General features: G+C 37.7%; 1 protein-coding gene across 1 annotated transcript; it reads right to left on the bottom strand.

Annotated features, from left to right (window-relative positions):
* Positions 1 to 4,876: 4,876 nt before the first annotated feature.
* Positions 4,877 to 7,531, bottom strand: LOC147385104 (peroxidase P7-like). The gene is made up of 4 exons (XM_086425458.1): positions 7,257 to 7,531; positions 6,396 to 6,587; positions 6,074 to 6,239; positions 4,877 to 5,542 (listed from the first exon to the last, which is right to left on the bottom strand). The coding sequence occupies exons 1-4, from the start codon at positions 7,473 to 7,475 to the stop codon at positions 5,151 to 5,153; spliced, it is 969 nt and encodes a 322-aa protein (XP_086281584.1). The 5' UTR covers positions 7,476 to 7,531; the 3' UTR covers positions 4,877 to 5,150.
* Positions 7,532 to 19,983: the final 12,452 nt, after the last annotated feature.

The raw sequence follows: 19,983 nt of genomic DNA, 5'->3' as shown, positions 1-19,983 counted from the left end.
CCAGACACAGTATCCCGTTCCTATAATACGTAAGGTGCCTACATGGCACGTTTTTATTGGAGTTTAAGACGCTTATTGCACGCAACCCGATGTGTTTAAATGCAATAAAAAGTTGCCACGTAGACACCTAACGTAGGAACGAGACACCGTTTTTGATCGCGACTCGTGTTCAAATCTAATACGCACGCTTAGTTTGAAACCATGTGCCAGTCGAAAACCGTTGGCTTCTTTTGATATTCTTTTTCGCCCCCCCCCCCCAAACAATCACATATTCTCGAAACTCACCCCATTTAAAAAAATATTCTACGAACCCATAGAGGATCAATTAGTAGAAAGTTATCAAGTGGGTTCATTTGATTGCGGTGCATTTTAAGAGGGGGCAACCCTCCTCATTAACGACTCACGGTTTAGTATTTAAGATACTCTTATGTTTTCAAATTTGTGATACACCCCTTAGCCTCAATGTTATTTGATAGATTAAATAGATAATTACTTTAAAATCTTTGAATTTTTTTCTTAAAACTAGTGATGATGATGATGAGGGTATTGAGGTCATCTTTCATTAGTCCATAAGAAAATACTATTCATCAATTAAAAAAAATAAAGGGGGACTTCAAATATTCACAAAAGTGCAGAGAGTTCAAAACTTAAGGGGATATATTTTAAGAGGAGGGTCCTACCAAAATTTTAAAGTGGGTTGTAGCTTTAGAGTCACACCCTCCATCGACCAAAACGGATAACTTAAACATACCCTTCCACATTTTTTTTTAGTATTTGAGATACCTGTAAGTTATCAAATTGATGAAATACCTACTCTGAAATCATGGTTCTCTTGTATATTAATAAAATGATTTAAATGCCCGCGGATTTAATCTCCATAAAAAATCCTAGATTTTTCATCTTCAAGGTTAAGATCTCATCTACTTTCAACCTTCAAACCTAAGGCAAGATAGGATTTTTGGAAAAATAAAAAGTGAGAAATTTGGTGTAGAAAAGGTTTAAATGTGAGATTGAAAATAATGGATTGAAGTTAAAATTAGAAGGCTTAAAAGAAATTTATCATAGATGTTGAAAAGCTAGAGGATGACTAATTTTAAGAAGACAAAGCAATGGTTTTTTGGTTAGATGTTGAAACAAGGGCATTTAGGTCATTTAGTATTAGTAAATAGGAAACCCCAAGGGAACACCTAGCCGCAAGTCAAGCTTTGATAAGGTCCTCAAGAAAGGTAGGTCAAGTGTTCAAAACCCCATGAAGCACCGAATTCCTTGGGGCCACCCTCCAAGGTCCGATTGACCCTAGACTCAATCAATTACCTATAGTACTTTTCAAGGGGGCGATGTGTGTGATCATGGGATTAGTCTTACCCGAAGGGTGGTGACATCCATGATAATAAGAACAAAAAAGAAAATAAAAAAAAGAGTAGACTATTGACGTCAAGGGGTGCATATCATCAATTTGAAAACTTAGGGGTATCTCAAATATTAACCAAAAGGTATAGGGATATTTCTAAATCACTCTATCCAATTGGACCCGACCAATGCGCATTAAGCACATAGTCAAGTGTAGATTGTAAAGAACCTTTGCGAAGGGAGTTTTTTCTAATTAGTCCATAAGTTTTAGGACTTTTCTTAATAGTCCATTCAGTAAAAATTTTATTTTTAATCAAAACCCTATTTTTCACGATTTATGCCCAAACTATTCAAACTTACCATTTTCATAAATAAATAAATAAAAATAGATTTTTGGCATCTCAACGAGTTTTAGAAACTCCATTCCATCGATAATGATTTAAGAAGGAGGAAGAAGTCATTTTCAAGGATTTTTTCAAATATTTTGAAGTCGTATGTAAAATACTATGGTTTTTTCACATTTTTTTCTTTGTTTTTGGATGAAAGTTTATCAAAAATGACTCTTTTGGTTTGAAATCATCTAGACAAGTCATTATCTTAAGTTTTTAGTCAATATTGTTAGAATTTAGAGGGTTGAATTTGGAAACCCTTTAATATTCAATGGGTTAAACCATAGGGTAAACCAATCCAAACTTTTATTTTTTATTTTATGCTTTATACTTTTTACTTTATTACTTTAAGCTTTAATTATTAGTATTGATTTTGCCTTGTGTAATTTTAGTCTCACATCAAGTAGGAGAAGAATTGATTTGTAATTCTTAAATAATTGTACTTTTAATAGCTTTAAAGTTGATAGAAATAGTTAGCAGCTCACGAGCGCACACGGGAGCCCAAGAGAAAAACTCAAGGTTCCAATTGGGATTTGGATCCATCGATCCGAAAATCTTAATGCGTGTACGTGCAAAATCTCGAATTTATACCTCACGTGGATGCACGCAAAGGCCCGTTTTTACTTTAATTATCAAGGCTTATTTTATTTAAAATTCTAACCATTTAATTCGTTTGTAATGTTCTGAACCAATATGTCTGTTTTGAACCAATACAACACAAAGAAGTTTTATGTCTGTTTTGAACCAGTATAATACGAAGAGGTTTCATGTTTGTTTTGAACCAGCACAATTCAAAGAGGTTTGTGATTGTTCTAAGTAGTCACTTTCTCTTTTATTTATATGATCTTGTTTAGTCGATTTAAAAATATTTTTCTCTTATCTTTTACTTATCAAAATTTCGACTATCAGTATACTTATATTTTTCATTGTGAGAGTACACAACATCGTTGAGTTCGTAGTTACATTCTAATTAGAATACCCTCTTAGAAACGTAGGTTGTTGTATCTTGGAGAACGAACGCTTACAGATTGTAGTACCGTAATAGGGGTAAATTTCGTTTTAGGACAGTACTTTGAGCATGTCTCAACCATTAATTTTAGATAATATTTTTTCTATTATATTCAAATTGAAAAAAAAGGAATTCTTTCAAATTATTTCTCTCTTTGCACAAGAAATCAGTACACAAGAGAATAACATATCTTTCCTTATATTTTAATATAAAAAAACTTAAAGATTGAAAATGAGTGAATTTTGGTAGTGTTAAGTTCACCACTTTTTATTGTCGAGTTTGACAATAAATAAAAAGTGGTGAACTCAACACTAAATAAAAAGCAGTGAGTTCACATATAATGAGGGACCATAAAAAAATAAAAAATTTACTAAATTGACTATCATGCTAACTTATATGGACTATTTAGAAATAAATCCCTTTAAATAATTTTTCTTTGAGAATTCCACAATTCCAACGTAAGGCGGTGGGTTGACGGGTTCTGTGTGCGCCTTCTAGAAGAAGTCATAAGGCGCATTATAATAAATAATTGCGACTTTGGTGGGAATTTGTATCTTTTTGAGACTTCTTAACCAAACAAGTATATGGATTCTCTGTGGTTTGCACAAGAAATGTCAAAAGTTTGTTTAAAAAGTTATCTTTGATTTGTGCCTTGTCTCACGAAATTAAAGAGATTGGAGGTTCTGTACAAATTGAACAATTGGGAAAATTACAATAACGGTTATGTATTTTGTCAAAATTACCCAATCAACCATGAATTTTTAAATATTTGTGAAAATGGTCATATATCCGATTTTCTGTTAACCAGGTACGGCCTCCATCAAATCCATACCGGAATTGAAACACACATACCCATAACCGAATTTTAGGGTAGTACCGAGATCCAAAATTTACCCAAGTCTTAAGTGGATAATCATAATATCCGATTTCTTACCCGGGTCATCCAAAACTTTGACCTCTCAACTAATAAAAATCCTAACTATTTACATATATTTTTATATGAAATATGAAATATAAAATTATAATTTTTCCCTCAGGTAAATAGGTAATTGGATAGAACATGACGTATATCCATATTTGACCTTACAAAACTTTTGGCTAAATTGGTATTTGTTATGTAAATGTCTTGTTATGTTGAGCTACGCAAAACTGTGAGGGTCTCGTTGTCCAGTTAGCTGACGGGGGTGAAGGGAGTAGAGCTTTCATTCCGAAATTTTAAGGAGTATAAAAAGGACAATTATGTAATATTTTCTTAAGTGATTTTTTATTTTTGGGAGTTTTACTTGTTTTGGTAACTCTCGATTATATAAATAGAGATTTTTAGGACTATAAAATTTAAGAGAGAAAATAATGATTATTCTTGTTTTGTTCCGTAGACATAGACACACTGTCAAACTACGTAAATCCTTATATTTTGTGTGATTGTGTTATCTTTATTATTGCAATTTTTTTTTTTTCAGTGTCGATAATTTTACTTAAATTCCAATTTATTCAAGTTGGATGAGTCAGGTAAACGGGTATTATCCGACCCCAACCCTAGTTGAGACCTCCAGTGGACTAGGGCTCTACCTAACTAGGAGTCTCAAGTACAGTTTATTGTTTTAATAAGTCAATGGGGTTGTGCACAAATAGAACTAGGGATATATCCCTTATTTGATAATGGATATTTTTAACAAAAATGGTATTTGTACTTGCATTTGCATATAGAGTCATGATAATTTGACTACCCCACGTGGCACACTCAATTGACTCCCTTAACGTGACAAGTTCAGGAATTGTAGATATGTATGCCCCGTGATACACGATTCTCTCGGGATACACCATTTTTATAGGAAAGTTCAGTTGTGTATCCCGAGGCATACAAATCTTCAGTCCCCAAACTCGTCACGTCAGGAGAGTCGATTGAGTGTGCCACGTGTGGTAGTCAGATTATCACAATTCTTGTACATAAGGTGTTTTGTTTGGTACTAAAAACAATGCTATTACCAAACAAAAGATATCACCCACATGCCAAAAAATTTAAAATGGCATATGTCACGATAATTTTGGATTCTTTTGTAGTCTATTTTGTATTTTTCCCCTTTAATATTACATGTTTATTTGCAATTACTTGAGGGTATCCTCTCTCTTGCCAAACTTGAAATTTGTTTATTAAAAAAGAGAAGAAACTAAATAAAAAACTTCTTCTAAAATTTTAAAACAAAAGCTATAAATTAAACTCCATTGCACTTGATGAATCAAGTGTAAAAGATCAAGTACCTAACATAACCATAGTTTCTCAAACCTCTCTCAATGAAACTACAACAAAATCACTCAAACACTCTTGTAATACTAGAAAATACAACATTTTGGAAATACTCAATTTAGGTTTATATGTATATATATATCCAAAGAGACAATTCTTAATTGACCCTCCTACAATTCTTCCTAACTTCTCCATTTGAACCTGTGAGCGGTTTGATGTCGCCCATCTTGATCATGGCGGCTGCAAAATCAGCATTAAAGGTGCCAGGATTGTTGCTATACGATCTTACTTGGGAGTCGGTCGATCCACCGTTGAATAATTGTTGGTCAGAGTGTAATAGACCCCTTTGGTTGACAAGATTCTGGTAATATTTATTGTCAAAAGTTGTAGGAGTCTGAATGTCCAGAGGTGCAATGTTGTTGTCTCCTGAGCCAGAAGTCCTTGGGCAATTTCTTTGCCTTGTCGTAGCAAAGGACCGATCAATGTTGGTCTCGTTGTAAATGCGATTTCTGAAATTAGTGCACCTAGCTTGTCCTATGGTGTGGGAACCTGTTTCATTGGAGTCATGAGAGAGAGTGTAAGGTTTAAAACCATATCCCAATCCGACTTGGATCCTATTAGCTAAAATCATATCCAAACCATTTTGCTTTCATTAAATCCGGATCCCACCCAATCGAATTACTTGATTCGGGTCCAATAATATTAGACCCTTCAACAGTTTTTGCTATATTTCTTTTCTAATTGTTATATTATTCTATTTTCTTATTATAATTCTTTAATTTTATAAGAATTCATGTTATAATGAAGTAGTAGAAATTTTTTTTTTGAAGAGCATAAAAATATAATTTTCAAAGCAACATATCATTTGGATATAGGTGGGTATAGAGATGGGTCCATATCTGACCTGGATCCGACTTGGATTGAGGGACACCAACCCATATCCGACCCATTTTTATTCAGTCTACTCCATTGGTCCAAACCCACTAAATTGGGATTTGGATCACTCTGATTCAAATAAAATCCGACCCATTTTATGCCCAGAGAGAGAGAGAGAGAGAGAGAGAGAGAGATGTTCCATACCAGATAAGGCAACCATATCCTTCGTGGAGAGACCTTGAGCTTGGAAGCTTGAGATAAGATTGTTAAGGTTTGAAGTTGGAGGGGGGATGTTGTTATTAGCAGCAGATTGGCTAGCAGTCCTAGCATCCCTTCTGCCAACTTTCACATTCCAACTAGGCCCCCCAAGCTGCAATACAACCCAAAGTATATAACATTTCCATGAAATATATATAACTTTTCAACATTAATGATCAATCCAAATGATTTTTCTAATTTAGATTAGAGAAGTTTTTCAATTTCATTGGTATACTTCGTAGACAAGAAATGTTAATATATTACTTACAGTAACAACGGAGTCACGAGCAGCAATAGCCAATACATCGGCACATGACACTACCCCTGGGCACACTCTCTCAACTGCAGCCTTTATATTATCAACCACATCGAATCCCCTAGCAGAATTACGATTGGGATTAGCATTCTTCTCTCCTGTGAAGGACGATGTGTCATCTAGCAGTATCGACCCATCACATCCCTATAACAATATTACATGAAGACTCAAAGTTAAAAACTAATGGTGTTGCAAACACAAGCAAGCAAAGAGTGAATAAAATTGGAAATGCAATCAGAAGTCCTGGACCTGATTATCCCAATTTAGGATCCACCTTTTCCAATTCCAGAATAGGACCTATTAAATAAGAACCGTTGTATCGAATAGGTTAGGGTTATGGGTATATCTCTACCCCAAACAACCCATTGAACCTCTAAACCTTAGCCTAATTTAATAATCCACCCATTTTTTCTTCCAGATTTAATAGTAGACTGGTTTAATAATATATGTTAGTCTAACCTCAAAGTATAGATATGTTGCCTTGATGAGGACACGACGTGTACTTTTTTATGGTCAAGCATGCAAGGAGGTCAAGATAGATTAGGTAACAAAAGGGATTCGTCAATTATCCTTAATATATATATTATTAGTATTTCAATATCAATGACAAGTATAAATATAGATAGACATTGATGCAAGCAACGCCTAGAAGTTAGTTGAAATTATTTCAAATTTAATAAAAAAACCCATGAATCAATATGCAACAAAAACATTCCTATGTATGCGAACAAGTTAAGCCCAACTCACAAATATGCAAGTTAAACTTAAAATAAGCCTAACGATATATTGAATAAGTAGAAAAAGAAAAATCACATTGACAAAGCAATCGTGGAAGTGCAAGCGAAGAAGAGAAGCTCCAATTCGCTTTTCTTTCGAGATTGCGGATTGAACAGCGGATTTCACCGCACCGAACACATTTGGACAAGAGCTCGAGTAGTAATTAGTCGAAAGTTGAGCTAAAGAACTCCCAAACAAGAGTAAGAGAGAAAGTGTAACAAAGAAAATAGAGAAAGAATTAGAAAAAGAAGCCATTGCTTAGTATTAAGAGAATGGAAGATGAAGAGAGTGTGGTGGGAACAAGTATGGGTATTGGAGGACTTTATATAGGGTATCTACAAAAGTGTTTGGCACAGGCAGGTCACCTACTCCATGACCATTTGCATGGCAACTAATCTGTTTCACATTTACGTTTGGGAGAAAAAAGATTGTTTGATTGATAAAGATATATAAAGTTTTAAATATATTTTTGATTTGATAAGGTCGTTGCAAAATACCCATTTTTTTCAAATGTGGGTCCATCCATTGTAGGTAAAGATTTGCCTGGTGTGGGGCGCCATTATAATACTTCAGTTTTTGGTTGAAAATTTTGTAGGCGGCGAAGGGCATGGGAAAAGCCAACACAAAGTGTTGGACTTTTCAAAAGTTGTCTTAAATGTGACCTAATACAGTTGGAAGTCACATTAATTTATGTTCCAAGTTTGAATTAGTCTAGAAAAAGAAGTAATCTCTTTTTTTGATTCAATGGATGCTTGGCCCACACAACATAAGTATATAGTCTGATTGGTGATTCCTATACAGAATTGGATTGATGTAATTTTCCTTGTTTATTTCATAATGGACATGGAATCAATCAGGATGATTTTATATGGGTAAGATTTCAAAATTGGCGGAACAAACATTAATATCAGTGGATCGTAAAGAATGTTCCAATTGGCATGGAAATTAAGGAGTTTCAAATGCGATTGAAAATATTGCTTCTTGTTTTGGCCTCACTTGCTCACTCGATAAGTATGTAATCTTCTACATTTTAGTTTCCATAATGGAAAGAGACTCTGAGGCCAATTAAGTCCCATTATAGGGAAGAAAAGGCAAAGATGATTTAGGTACTTATAACAAGTTGGTAATTGGTCCATGAGCTAGTTTGATATTCAATGCTTCAGCATTTTTCTTCTACATTTAATGGTTCTGATTAAGATTTAAAAAATAATAATAAAATAAAATAAAACTCTAGAATTGTGGAGCCCTGCATGAATATGTTGTTCTTGATTCATATTAAAATTACATCTAAAAGGCGTAATTGAACATATAAGGATGCAATTTGAAGCATGTTGAGAAAGAGTCATCCTGGAGTGACCTCAACGGGGATACATGAGGGACACCTTGACATGATGACATACATATGTCCATAGATGCGTTTTACTCGTATCTCGAAAAAAATGCATCAATGGGCATGTGCGTGCCACCACGTCAAGATGTCCCCTGTGTGTCTCTCATTGAGGTCACTCTAGCATTAATCGTTGAGAAATTCAGATTTACTAGTAAATTCTTGGGGCAGCATATGATGATTGTTTTCATACTAAAATAGGGTTCCAATAAGACAACAATAAAATCCCCACTTAAACTTTGGAATGGAAGAAAGCCAAGGATAAATTATTTAATTTGTTTTGGCGTATTCAACTAAAGTACAAATTGATTATTTGCACATTCATGCAAAATATAAATGATCTGAGGAGAAAGGGTCGTCATCTAATAGAACTAATATCTAGAAAGATCCAAGGGCTTCAGATTATACTTAACCTATGCAAATTATATAAACTAATAATTTTGTGTTACTAATTATAGGAGACTGAACATTCTGAAGATTGATAATAAGCTGTGAGGGAAGCACTACAATCTATAGAAAAAGAGTTGGCCGACTAGTTACACACCACTAACTGTTGACACACCAACCTTAAAAAATCCTTTATTTGATTTATTTATTTATTTGTATTTTTATAACCTCTAATTAACCTATTTCTTGCACTTCAATACCTAACATTTAAGGGTTAAAGCTTAATTTTAACTTGTAGTTTTGTATTCTTTGCTCCTACTCTACTTTGATCATGTTTAGTGATTGATTTTGTTCGTGTTCTCTTTGGCTCCAACTTAATTAAGACACTGATTTTTTAATCTTTGTTTAGATATTTAATTCAAGAGAACGTAACTTTGTAAACATGATTTCAAAACGAAAAAATATTTCTTGCAAAAATTATTAAACTAGCAATAATTTCTTTAGCCATAGTTGAGGGGAAAAAAAAAAAAGGAATGCAACATTTTTTAATTATGTTTGGAGTGTAATCATCCAAATGAAATGCAAATTAAGGGGAATTTTTAAGTGATGAAGGGCAATTAGTAATGAGTGGCGTGCAACTAATCGGTCCCAAAATAATTTGGTGTGGGATCTAATTGTATTTTGTGAACATTCCAAGTTGATTGAATGAAGAATAATCTTTAAGACTAGGCTTGAAAATGAAACTCATATGTTCCCTTACAGTCGCAACTGTGTAATTGCAAAATCCAATCATTGGGGTTTATCTTAGAAATCTGTGACATATTCTCAAGATACATTTTTATCCCCACTGTTGGATTTCGCATTTACACGATAATGATTGTATTTGAACATATGATCAGTTTCCTTTTCATGAGTGTATGATCCCAACTCTTAAGACTACGGGGGACTTAAAGTGAAATGTCTAATAGTCAGATGGGTGGTCAAAGGGTTCAAATACTACGTGAAAAATAAAAAATTCAACGAGTCAAGGACCACGAATTTTAGAAACTGAATTTTGACGGCCCAGGTGTCACGGCCCTATTCTTTCGAAGCGGGGTCGTGCGGCGCAAGGGGGTCAAATCCACTTGCAAGCCTGTAAAATGATCGTACACCACACACACGTAGCTAGCAAACAAGTAAACGAGGCAACACGAGATAAAGCCCGGAGGCAACTTTGTTGATATAATATTGATTACACGGTGTAACGCGTTATAAAAGCAAATAGATGCGTTACAAGCAATTGATGATCCTATGACACGCGGGACTTCCACGGAGCTGGGCTTCAAGGGCTTAAACAACGTGGGTGTAGGCCGGGGATTGGGACAGCACTGACACCCTTCCTACAAAGTGTATGCTAAGTCTTTACTAGATTTCCAGAAGGGAACATCAAAAGTAGAGGCCGGTCATACTCCCTTATTACTAAAATGCCACTAAGCTAACAAGGATGCCCTGGCACGGGGCTGACACGTACCCTAAGCTAACAGATATGCCCTGGTACGGGGGCTGACATGGCTTCATAACGAGCCTTACATAGTGTTACATAGGGGCTCCCGGGTGACTCCGGGGCGAGCTACACCTAAACTCTAGGTGTCAGAGTACATGGCCGTTACAGTCTCCCCCACCTATTCTGCAGACGTCCTCGTCGCATTGTCCCTGACAAACTCTTCAATCTTCTGCTTGAATGGTTGTAGGTTCTCTGCTCTTTCCCAGGTGGCTTCACATTCTGGCAAGTTCTTCCAAGTGACAAAGTACTCCATGTGCTGCTGCTTGCTTGAACTGCTGCTGACTTGACGCTCGGCGAGAACTTGGTCGACAACACGTTCCGGCTGGATTGTTGAACGAGAAGGTGAACGTGTTGGAATGCTGCGTGCTGGATCTGCTGGATCTGCATGGAATGGCTTGAGACAGCTGGCATGGAAGACAGGGTGGATGTTGCGTAACCAGTGCGGTAACTTCAGCTTGTAGGAGACCTTGCCAACTCGAGAGAGGATGAGCATTGGACCTTCATAACGCTGTAGTAGACCCCTGTGTGCTCGCTGTACTCGGTTGAACCTTCTCAACTGATCTGTCTTGAGTAGAACTAAGTCACCAACTTTGAAACGATCTGGTCGACGATGTCCATCAGCCCATTTCTTCATCCGCTTTGACGTTTTTTCAAGGTAAGATCTGGCAATTTCATTGTTGTCCTGCTAAAACTTAGCAAACTTGTACGCCCTTGGACACTGTCCCTGATATCCTGAAACAATAGTATGAGGAGTTAAAGGTTGTTGGCCAGTAATAAGTTCAAAAGGACTCTTGTTGGAGGAAGAGCTCTTCTGAAGGTTGAAACAGAACTGTGTGACATCAAGTAGATTCGCCCAATCCTTTTGGTTGGCAGTGACAAAATGCCTAAGATATTCCTCCAACATGGCATTAAATCTTTCAGTCTGCCCATCTGTTTGTGGATGTCCACTGGTCGAAAAGTCAAGCTGAGACCCAAGTAATCTGAACAATTCGGTCCAGAATCTCCCTGTAAATCTTGAATCTCTGTCGCTGACAATGTTCTTGGGCACACCCCAATACTTGATGACATGCTTGAGGAACAAGTGCGCTGTTTCTTCTGCTGAGCAATATGTCGAGGTCGGTATAAATGTAGCATATTTGGAGAAACGGTCCACAACCACAAGGATGGATCCATACTCCGCAACCTTCGGCAAACCTGTGACAAAGTCCATAGAAACACTTTCCCAAGGCCTTTGGGGGACTGGAAGAGGTTCCAGTAGCCCGATAGGTTTGTCGCGCTCGATCTTGTCTTGCTGGCAAATGAGGCAGGTCCTCACATAATCTAACACATCATCACGGATGTTCGGCCAGTAGTATCCTCGCTCCAAGAGAGCTAATGTGCGGCGCCAGCCCGGATGGCCAGCCCATGGAGTGTCGTGACACTCCCTCATCAGTTCTCGTCTTAGCCCGTCCGCACGTGGAACAAACATGCGGCTCTTGGTGGTATATAACAACCCATCCCGAAGCCAGAAACGGCGTGCTTTCCCCTTCTGCACCATATCCAATATGGCCTTCGCCTGGGGATCACTGTTCAAACCATTCTGAATTCTCTGCTGTAAAGTGCTGGTAACTTGAGAAACTTGTCGCTGAAGTGCTGCTAGCTCTGCTTTGCGACTCAAGGCATCGATCACGTTATTGTTCTTTCCTGGCTTGTAATCCAAGGCCAAGTCGAACTCTGCAAGGAATTCTTGCCAACGAGCCTGTTTCGGTGTCAACTTCTTTTGAGTCAGGAAATGGCTCACAGCCACATTATCAGTCTTCACATGAACCTGTGATCCTAACAAATAATGTCTCCAAACTCTCAAACAGTGGACAACGGCTAACAACTCTTTCTCCTGTGCGGTATAGCGTCTCTCAGCATCATTGAGCTTCCGACTTTCATAAGCAAGCGGATGCCCATCCTGTAACAACACTCCTCCAATAGCAAAGTCAGATGCATCTGTCTGAACTTCAAACGGCTTGGTGATGTCGGGTAGAGCTAAGACTGGGTCTTGCATAACAGCAAGCTTGAGGTCTTCAAACGCCTCATGACACTTGTCCGACCAGGACCAAGTGTGATCTTTCTTCAACAGGTCTGTGAGAGGTGCGGCTCTTTTGGAATAACCTTGGACGAAACGTCTATAATAGTTCACAAGACCGAGGAATGACCTGAGTTCTGTGACAGTAGAAGGGGTTTTCCATTCATCAATAGCTCGCACTTTCTCCATGTCCATCCGGATCTGTCCATTTCCCACAACGTGGCCAAGAAACATAATCTGCTCTTGAGCGAATGAACACTTCTCTAGCTTGACATACAACTGATTGTCCCGAAGCACTTGGAATACCTTGCGTAAATGTTGAACGTGCTCTTCTAAGGTAGAACTGTATACCACAATATCATCAAGATATACCACAACAAACTTGTCGAGGTATGGTCTGAAGAGATCGTTCATCAAGGTGCAGAATGTTGCAGGTGCGTTCGTAAGGCCGAAGGGCATGACTAAGAACTCATAAGCACCATACCTGGTAGAACAGGTAGTTTTCGGCTCATCACCATCTGCAACCCGTACTTGATAGTACCCTGATCTCAAATCCAACTTGGAAAAGTACTTGGCTGCCCCAAGTTGATCAAACAAATCAGCAATCAGTGGAATCGGATACTTATTCTTGACGGTAACCTTGTTCAGCGCTCGGTAGTCTACACAAAGTCGCAATGACCCATCGTGCTTCTTCTGGAATAAAACAGGCTCCCCATAAGGTGCCTTCGAAGGTCTGATAAATCCAGACTCCAGAAGTCCATCAAGTTGCTTGTGTAGCTCAGCTAGTTCCGGAGGACTCATCCTGTATGGCCCCTTTGCAGGAGGCTTGGTACCAGGTACTAGTTCGATTTGATGATCAATCGGCCTACGTGGCGGTAGGGTCTTCGGAAGCTCTTCCGGCATAACATCATCAAATTCAGTCAAAACCTGTTTAACCAATGGGGGAGTTGAACTATGGTCCTGATCATCAGGTTCAACTCGTAAGGTAGCAAGAAACGTTTGCTCACCTTTCTTCAACCCTTTCTTCAGCTGAAGGGCTGAGATCATCTTTCCCTCTTCTTTACTTGTAGAGAGAGGAATGAAACTTGGACTTTCACCTAGCAAGCCCAAAGTGTTGGCAAATGGCATCGGAACGGCCCTGTTCTGTCGCAGAAAGTCCATCCCAATGATAACTCGGAACTCATCGAGTGGAACTGCGAGAAGATCTAGCTTACCCTTCCATGGACCTATCTTGATGGCCACGGACTTGGCCGACCCTTGTATAGGAGTGGCCTCGGAGTTAACAGCTTTCATACGGCTTGAATCCTTTTCGAGTCGGATATTGAGGCGCTTCGCCTCTGCAGGGGAAATGAAGCTATGCGTAGCTCCCGTATCTACCATTGCCTGGGTGGTCTTACCACCAATCTCCACATCAACATACATGAGACCCTTACGCTGACGGATCGTCTTAGTCTCAGAGGTCTGTTTCATTGCATTCAACAGATGCATAGCTCCCATATGAGAAGATTCATCCTCATCTTTCTCACTTGAACTCTCGTGACTAGGGTCACTCTGGGAAGCTAACAGTGCATTCAACTTGCTTCTCTGCGGGCAATTGAACGTCTTATGAGGACCACCACACAAGTAACACTGGATCTTGTTGCGGTGATTGTTGGACTGGGTACCGGTGTTCTTCGAAGGGGAGGAATCCCGATGGGATCTCCTGCTTGGACTGTGTCTAGATCCTCCATTTTTACCTTTGGAAGACCCATGGGTGCGTTCACTCTGCTGAGAGTACCCTTTCGACTGATTGGATACCTTCTTTCTATTCCCATCCACGGGAGAATAATCCGTCAACCGCTCAGCTGCAGCGATAGCAGTCGTGAGGTCTTGCACACGTTGCCTCTGTAGTTCTGTCTGAACCCAAGGCTTAAGTCCTTCTGTAAACGAGAACAGCTTGTCTTTCTCTGACATATCACGGATATCAAGCATCAATGCAGAAAATTGCTTGACGTAGTCGTGCACGGTACCGGTATGTTGGAGTTGCCTCAACTTCCTGCGGGCAATGAACTCCACATTCTCGGGTAGGAACTGATTCTTCAGCTCCCTTTTGAGGTCTTCCCATGTATCGATGGAGCATTGGCCACTCTCCATCTCGGTGTACTTTGTTCGCCACCATAGCTTAGCGTCACCTGCAAGATACATAGAAGCAGTTGTTACTTTTACCTCTTCTGAATCCGGTCGAGCTGCACGGAAGTACTGTTCCATATCAAACAGGAAATTCTCGAGCTCTTTCGCATCGCGTGCACCACTGAAGGCGCGTGGCTCGGGAACTCGCAAGCGCGAGGGAGGAGCATCACCACCGGTAGGCCGCTCGTTACCAACGGCTCTTACTAGGAGGCCTACCTTAGTAGTGAGCTCCGTAATCTGTTCCTGTAATGTAGCTATGGATCCTCGGGTATCTTCCTCGAGGTCAGTCACTCTGGCTCGGAATGTCTCGGATCTTTCCTCCAGCGTGTTCTGTCGATCATCCAATTGCGCAATACCATCAACTATCCCGGATAGCATACCTACCTTTTCCTCTAATACCTCAATGCGTTCCTTGTTTGTACGTGGTGCTGGTGTGTTTGGAGCGGTTTGATCCGCGGTACTAGTAGTTCCTCTTACCATCGTTCGCATGAACTAAATGGGATCTCGGGGGAATAGCTAGGGGGAATACCGACCGTGCTCAAACAACTGCTGCTCTGATACCAACTGTCACGGCCCTATTCTTTCGAAGCGGGGTCGTGTGGCGCAAGGGGGTCAAATCCACTTGCAATCCTGTAAAATGATCGTACACCACACACACGTAGCTAGCAAACAAGTAAACGAGGCAACACGAGATAAAGCCCGGAGGCAACTTTGTTGATATAATATTGATTACACGGTGTAACGCGTTATAAAAGTAAATAGATACGTTACAAGCAATTGATGATCCTATGACACGCGGGACTTCCACGGAGCTGGGCTTCAAGGGCTTAAACAACGTGGGTGTAGGCCGGGGATTGGGACAGCACTGACACCCTTCCTACAAAGTGTATGCTAAGTCTTTACTAGATTTCCAGAAGGGAACATCAAAAGTAGAGGCCGGTCATACTCCCTTATTACTAAAATGCCACTAAGCTAACAAGGATGCCCTGGCACGGGGCTGACACGTACCCTAAGCTAACAGATATGCCCTGGTACGGGGGCTGACATGGCTTCATAACGAGCCTTACATAGTGTTACATAGGGGCTCCCGGGTGACTCCGGGGCGAGCTATACCTAAACTCTAGGTGTCAGAGTACATGGCCGTTACACCAGGACTATTGAAAATTTTTATGTTCCCCATATTTGGGGGCTTACACTACATGAAAATTGGAAAATTCGACAAAAAAATTTGACGGGCCAAAGCCCACGAATTTTAAAAACTAAATTTTGATGGTCTCGGCCCGTCGAAATTCTAGATATTCTCAAATTTGATTGTTTAGAGCTGTCGAATTTCTCCCATCATTCATTAATTTGACAGTTTCGACTTGTCTAAAATGAAAATTTGACAATGAAAAATTCGACACCAATTTGACCCTTTTGTCCGTTGAACTTTATAAAAATTGACAGCCTAGAGCCGTCAAATTTGGACTTTTTTCACATTGTGTTAAGAGCCATTGAATTTCTCCCATCCTCTACTAATTTGACAATTTTGACCCATTGAAAAAAAAAAAATCAACAATGAAAAATTCTACACCCTACTCTGTCGAATATGGGTTTTTTTTCAGTTGTGAACCAGAATAATAGAATTGATTATAAGAATAGTTTTTGATTGGTCACTCATGAAAGTGTCTTGGCTCTTGTAGAATTTTTATAAAGAGCTACATCATAGAGATCAATATTTTTTCTAAAGACTTAGGATCCAATATGGTGTCATGATCCTGTAGAATAGGAACGGTGTCTACGTGGTAAGATTTGGTTAGTGTTTAAAACACATTGGGCTTCTAAACAAGCCGTCCACGCAGCCCTATATGTTTTAAATCCAACCAAAATGTGTCATGTAGGCACCGAATGTTGGTATAGGAACGAAGCACCGTTATGGATCACGACTCTTTTCTAAATTTGTAAAACTGAGGAAGAAATGATCTTGGAACAACAAAGAGGTTTTGTGTGGCTCAATTAAAGGAACATCTAGCTCGCTTGCATACTAAAGAGTTGTTATCTAGAGCTAAATACATCATTAAAGAGAGTTGAGGGTGTATTCTAACTAAGTGGCAAAAAAAAAAAAACTTTATAAACTTTTTAATTTAACTAGTAATTGTTTTCTTCATCTCTTTTTGGTATATAATCCCTTCTAGTATTTCTTCTTATTTTCCTTCATGGTATGGTGTAAACATTTACATGGCACAAATATTTTGCAATCAAAGTATTTGTAATATATAAAAAAAAATTGCTTTGGAACAGTTTGTACTTTAATATCGATGAGCAAGTGAGTTATATAGTGTTGATATTTCAATATGTGAAAACTAGAAAATTCAGTAGAAAAATTTGACAGGCAAAATCTCACAAATTTTAGAAACTGAATTTTGATGGTCTAGGACCGTCGAAATTATTGATCTTCCCAGATTTGGTGGCTTAGAGCTGTCGAATTTCTTCCATCCTTTATTAATTTGACAGTTTTGGCCTGTCGAAAAAAAAAATTGACAATGAAAAATTCGACGCCAATTCGACCCCTTGGTCCGTCAAATTTGGGTTTTTTTTCACATTGTGTTTAGTGGGTGAAGGCAAGTGTTAGACCTACATTGTGGTATCAACACTCATGAAAGATCGACCAAATTAGCAAGTTGACAACTTCAATTTGCTTTGGGAATATTTTAACAATGCTTTATAGCTTCAAATTGAAAATTAAATAAAACTAAAACTATGTTTTCTTTGAGAATTGGGGAGGGTAGTTAGCTCGATTGTGCATTTGCAAATGATTTACAATCATTTTAACTATAATACTTTAGGACCAATTTGAGGGCACATTATTACTATAGACAATGAGTTACAATCAAAATGCATGAATATGAGTTGAATTCGAGTAACCTATTTAATAAAATTCTAATCTTAATTAGAAAAATAAAATAAGTTTCATTTCCTCCACCAAAAATAAATATCATTAATATTAAAATTAAAGTCACACAATCATAAACCAATATCTATCAACATAAGTTAAGTATCACAAAATATAAACCAAGTGTCATCATAAAAAATGTATCAAAACCAATTAAAGGGATGAGAAAAAGACAAAAGATATCTTCATAATCTAGTAAAAAAAAACTACATATCTCTACCTATAACAAAAAAAAAATGATAATAAAATGATTTTTCTATAATCTATCTCCATCCTTGTCACCATCACTCCTTCAAACTCATTATCATATGAGTCATACTAGTCTTACTTAGTAAGAATTAAAGTCTTAATTACTAAGGGTTGTTTTGCTCACGTGGATCACCATATTGGGAATCCCAATACTATAGACTTCTAGATTTCAATGAAAAACTTATATTAAAAAATATATAAATATAAATAAATAACTTAATTAAGAAAGTGTTTTTTCTTCCCCAAACTATAAGTTTAACCATTAATTATTTGAAAAATATCTTAAAACACTTTTTATATCTTATAAAATTTGAAAAAATGTATTATGAAAAAGTTCTATGAAATTATAGAAAAAAGAAGTGATAATTTAAAAAATCTTTAAATAATTGTTGATATTTGAGATATCTATTATGTTTTTGTCGACAACAAATTTCACAATCTACTTCGACATATGGATTGTGTATATCAAAAATGATATTTTATTGATTTCGATAAAAAAAGGAGATGCATATCTCAGCATTATCCTTTGATTAACATTCAAGTACAAAAATAGTGGTGATGTGTGTAGTTTTTTTCTCTCCGGGCTTCGCACGTGATCAACTGAGAAGATTTCTTTGATGATGATTTTGTTGTGCTTGATCTTCTGTAAAGTCTTTATGTGAATTTCTTCTCTTCGTGCTTTGTGATTGATCAGCTAAGAATAATTTCTGGACTTTCGAAAAATGACTTTAGGTTTAATCTTCTCTTTAATCAAAGTTTGAATTTTTTAAAGAACTTTACTTCGTCTCTAGAGGATGGTTTGAAAGCTTCTTTTTCTCTAGAAGAAGAGCTTTTGTCTTCTGAGAAAAAATTATCCCAGTCAAGTCCCTCCTATAAATAAGGGAGACTTTGATATTTATCAACTTAGGATAATTTAGCTTTCCAGCTATGCCCCGATTTAAAAATCTTTGATTGATTCGTTTAAAAGTTAAATTCATCAAAATTCAATTTTAATGATTTTATGGATTGTTGATGGGTCAAATTCATTCATTTTGATGTAAGGCCCAATACTTAATATGTAGATCACTTGACTTCATATAGATTGTGGGCTTCATCTGTGAAAATCCAAAATCGAAGCTTTATAAGGCATATCCCAATCAATGGGCCCAATATGTAGTGGGTCCAATAGTTTTTAGGGCTTTCTTGTAATTTAATAAAGGTATGGGATTTTTGGACACCCCAATTTGAACGGGCCCCACTCAAAAAAGGTTAAAAAATTATTTTTTTTATCAAAAAATCATCAATGAATCTTCAAATTTTGACATTTTTTATTCAAATCAAAGGTCTAAAGACCCCCAAAGGTTTCGCACACCCATAATAAAGTCCTTTAAGCCCACCACTTTCTCAACTTTTCACCCCTATCCCGAAATCAAAAACTTCCTAAGCCCACCTAAGGCGCACCAATCATTAATCCCTTAAATCTCATTTTAGCCTCACCTTAACATAAGCATAACCCTAATCAATGTCTTAACCTAATATAACCCTAAGCCAATGCAACCCCACTCTAGTCCAAACCCTAAACTTTAGCCAATTCTAAAACCTAAGCCCTCACCAAGTCAAAAGCCTAACCCAATCAAGTCCAAACATAAAATCCATATCCTTATTTATACTAATGTCCATGATCATAACCAATTAAGATTCATACAATCAATGATCATCAATGAGGAATACTTGTCACCACCACAACCCATCCCCCAAAATCATTTTACCCAACCTCATCATCATCCCTAAAACCTACACAACCCATACCACAACCCACATCTCATGTCATAACCTAATTCCATCACATTCTCCTCAAAATACTCCATAAGTCATTTACATACTCCACACATCCCAATTTCCTTAATCATCTTACCTAACATACTCCACATGTTACCATCTCCTTCACCCTCGCAAAATATCCACAATTATCCCATTATATAACCATTATTTCAACTAATACCCACATCTCTTAATTCCACCTAACACTCAACCCATATAGATTAAAAGATCCAACCTACT

The sequence above is a fragment of the Akebia trifoliata genome, chromosome 15 (genome assembly GCF_017979445.1).
Source record: "Akebia trifoliata isolate Shusen 1 chromosome 15, ASM1797944v1, whole genome shotgun sequence".
NCBI classification, from domain to species: Eukaryota; Viridiplantae; Streptophyta; class Magnoliopsida; order Ranunculales; family Lardizabalaceae; genus Akebia; species Akebia trifoliata.
The sequence above is the reverse complement of the archived record's forward strand: the minus strand, read 5'-3'. Positions and strand labels throughout refer to the sequence as shown.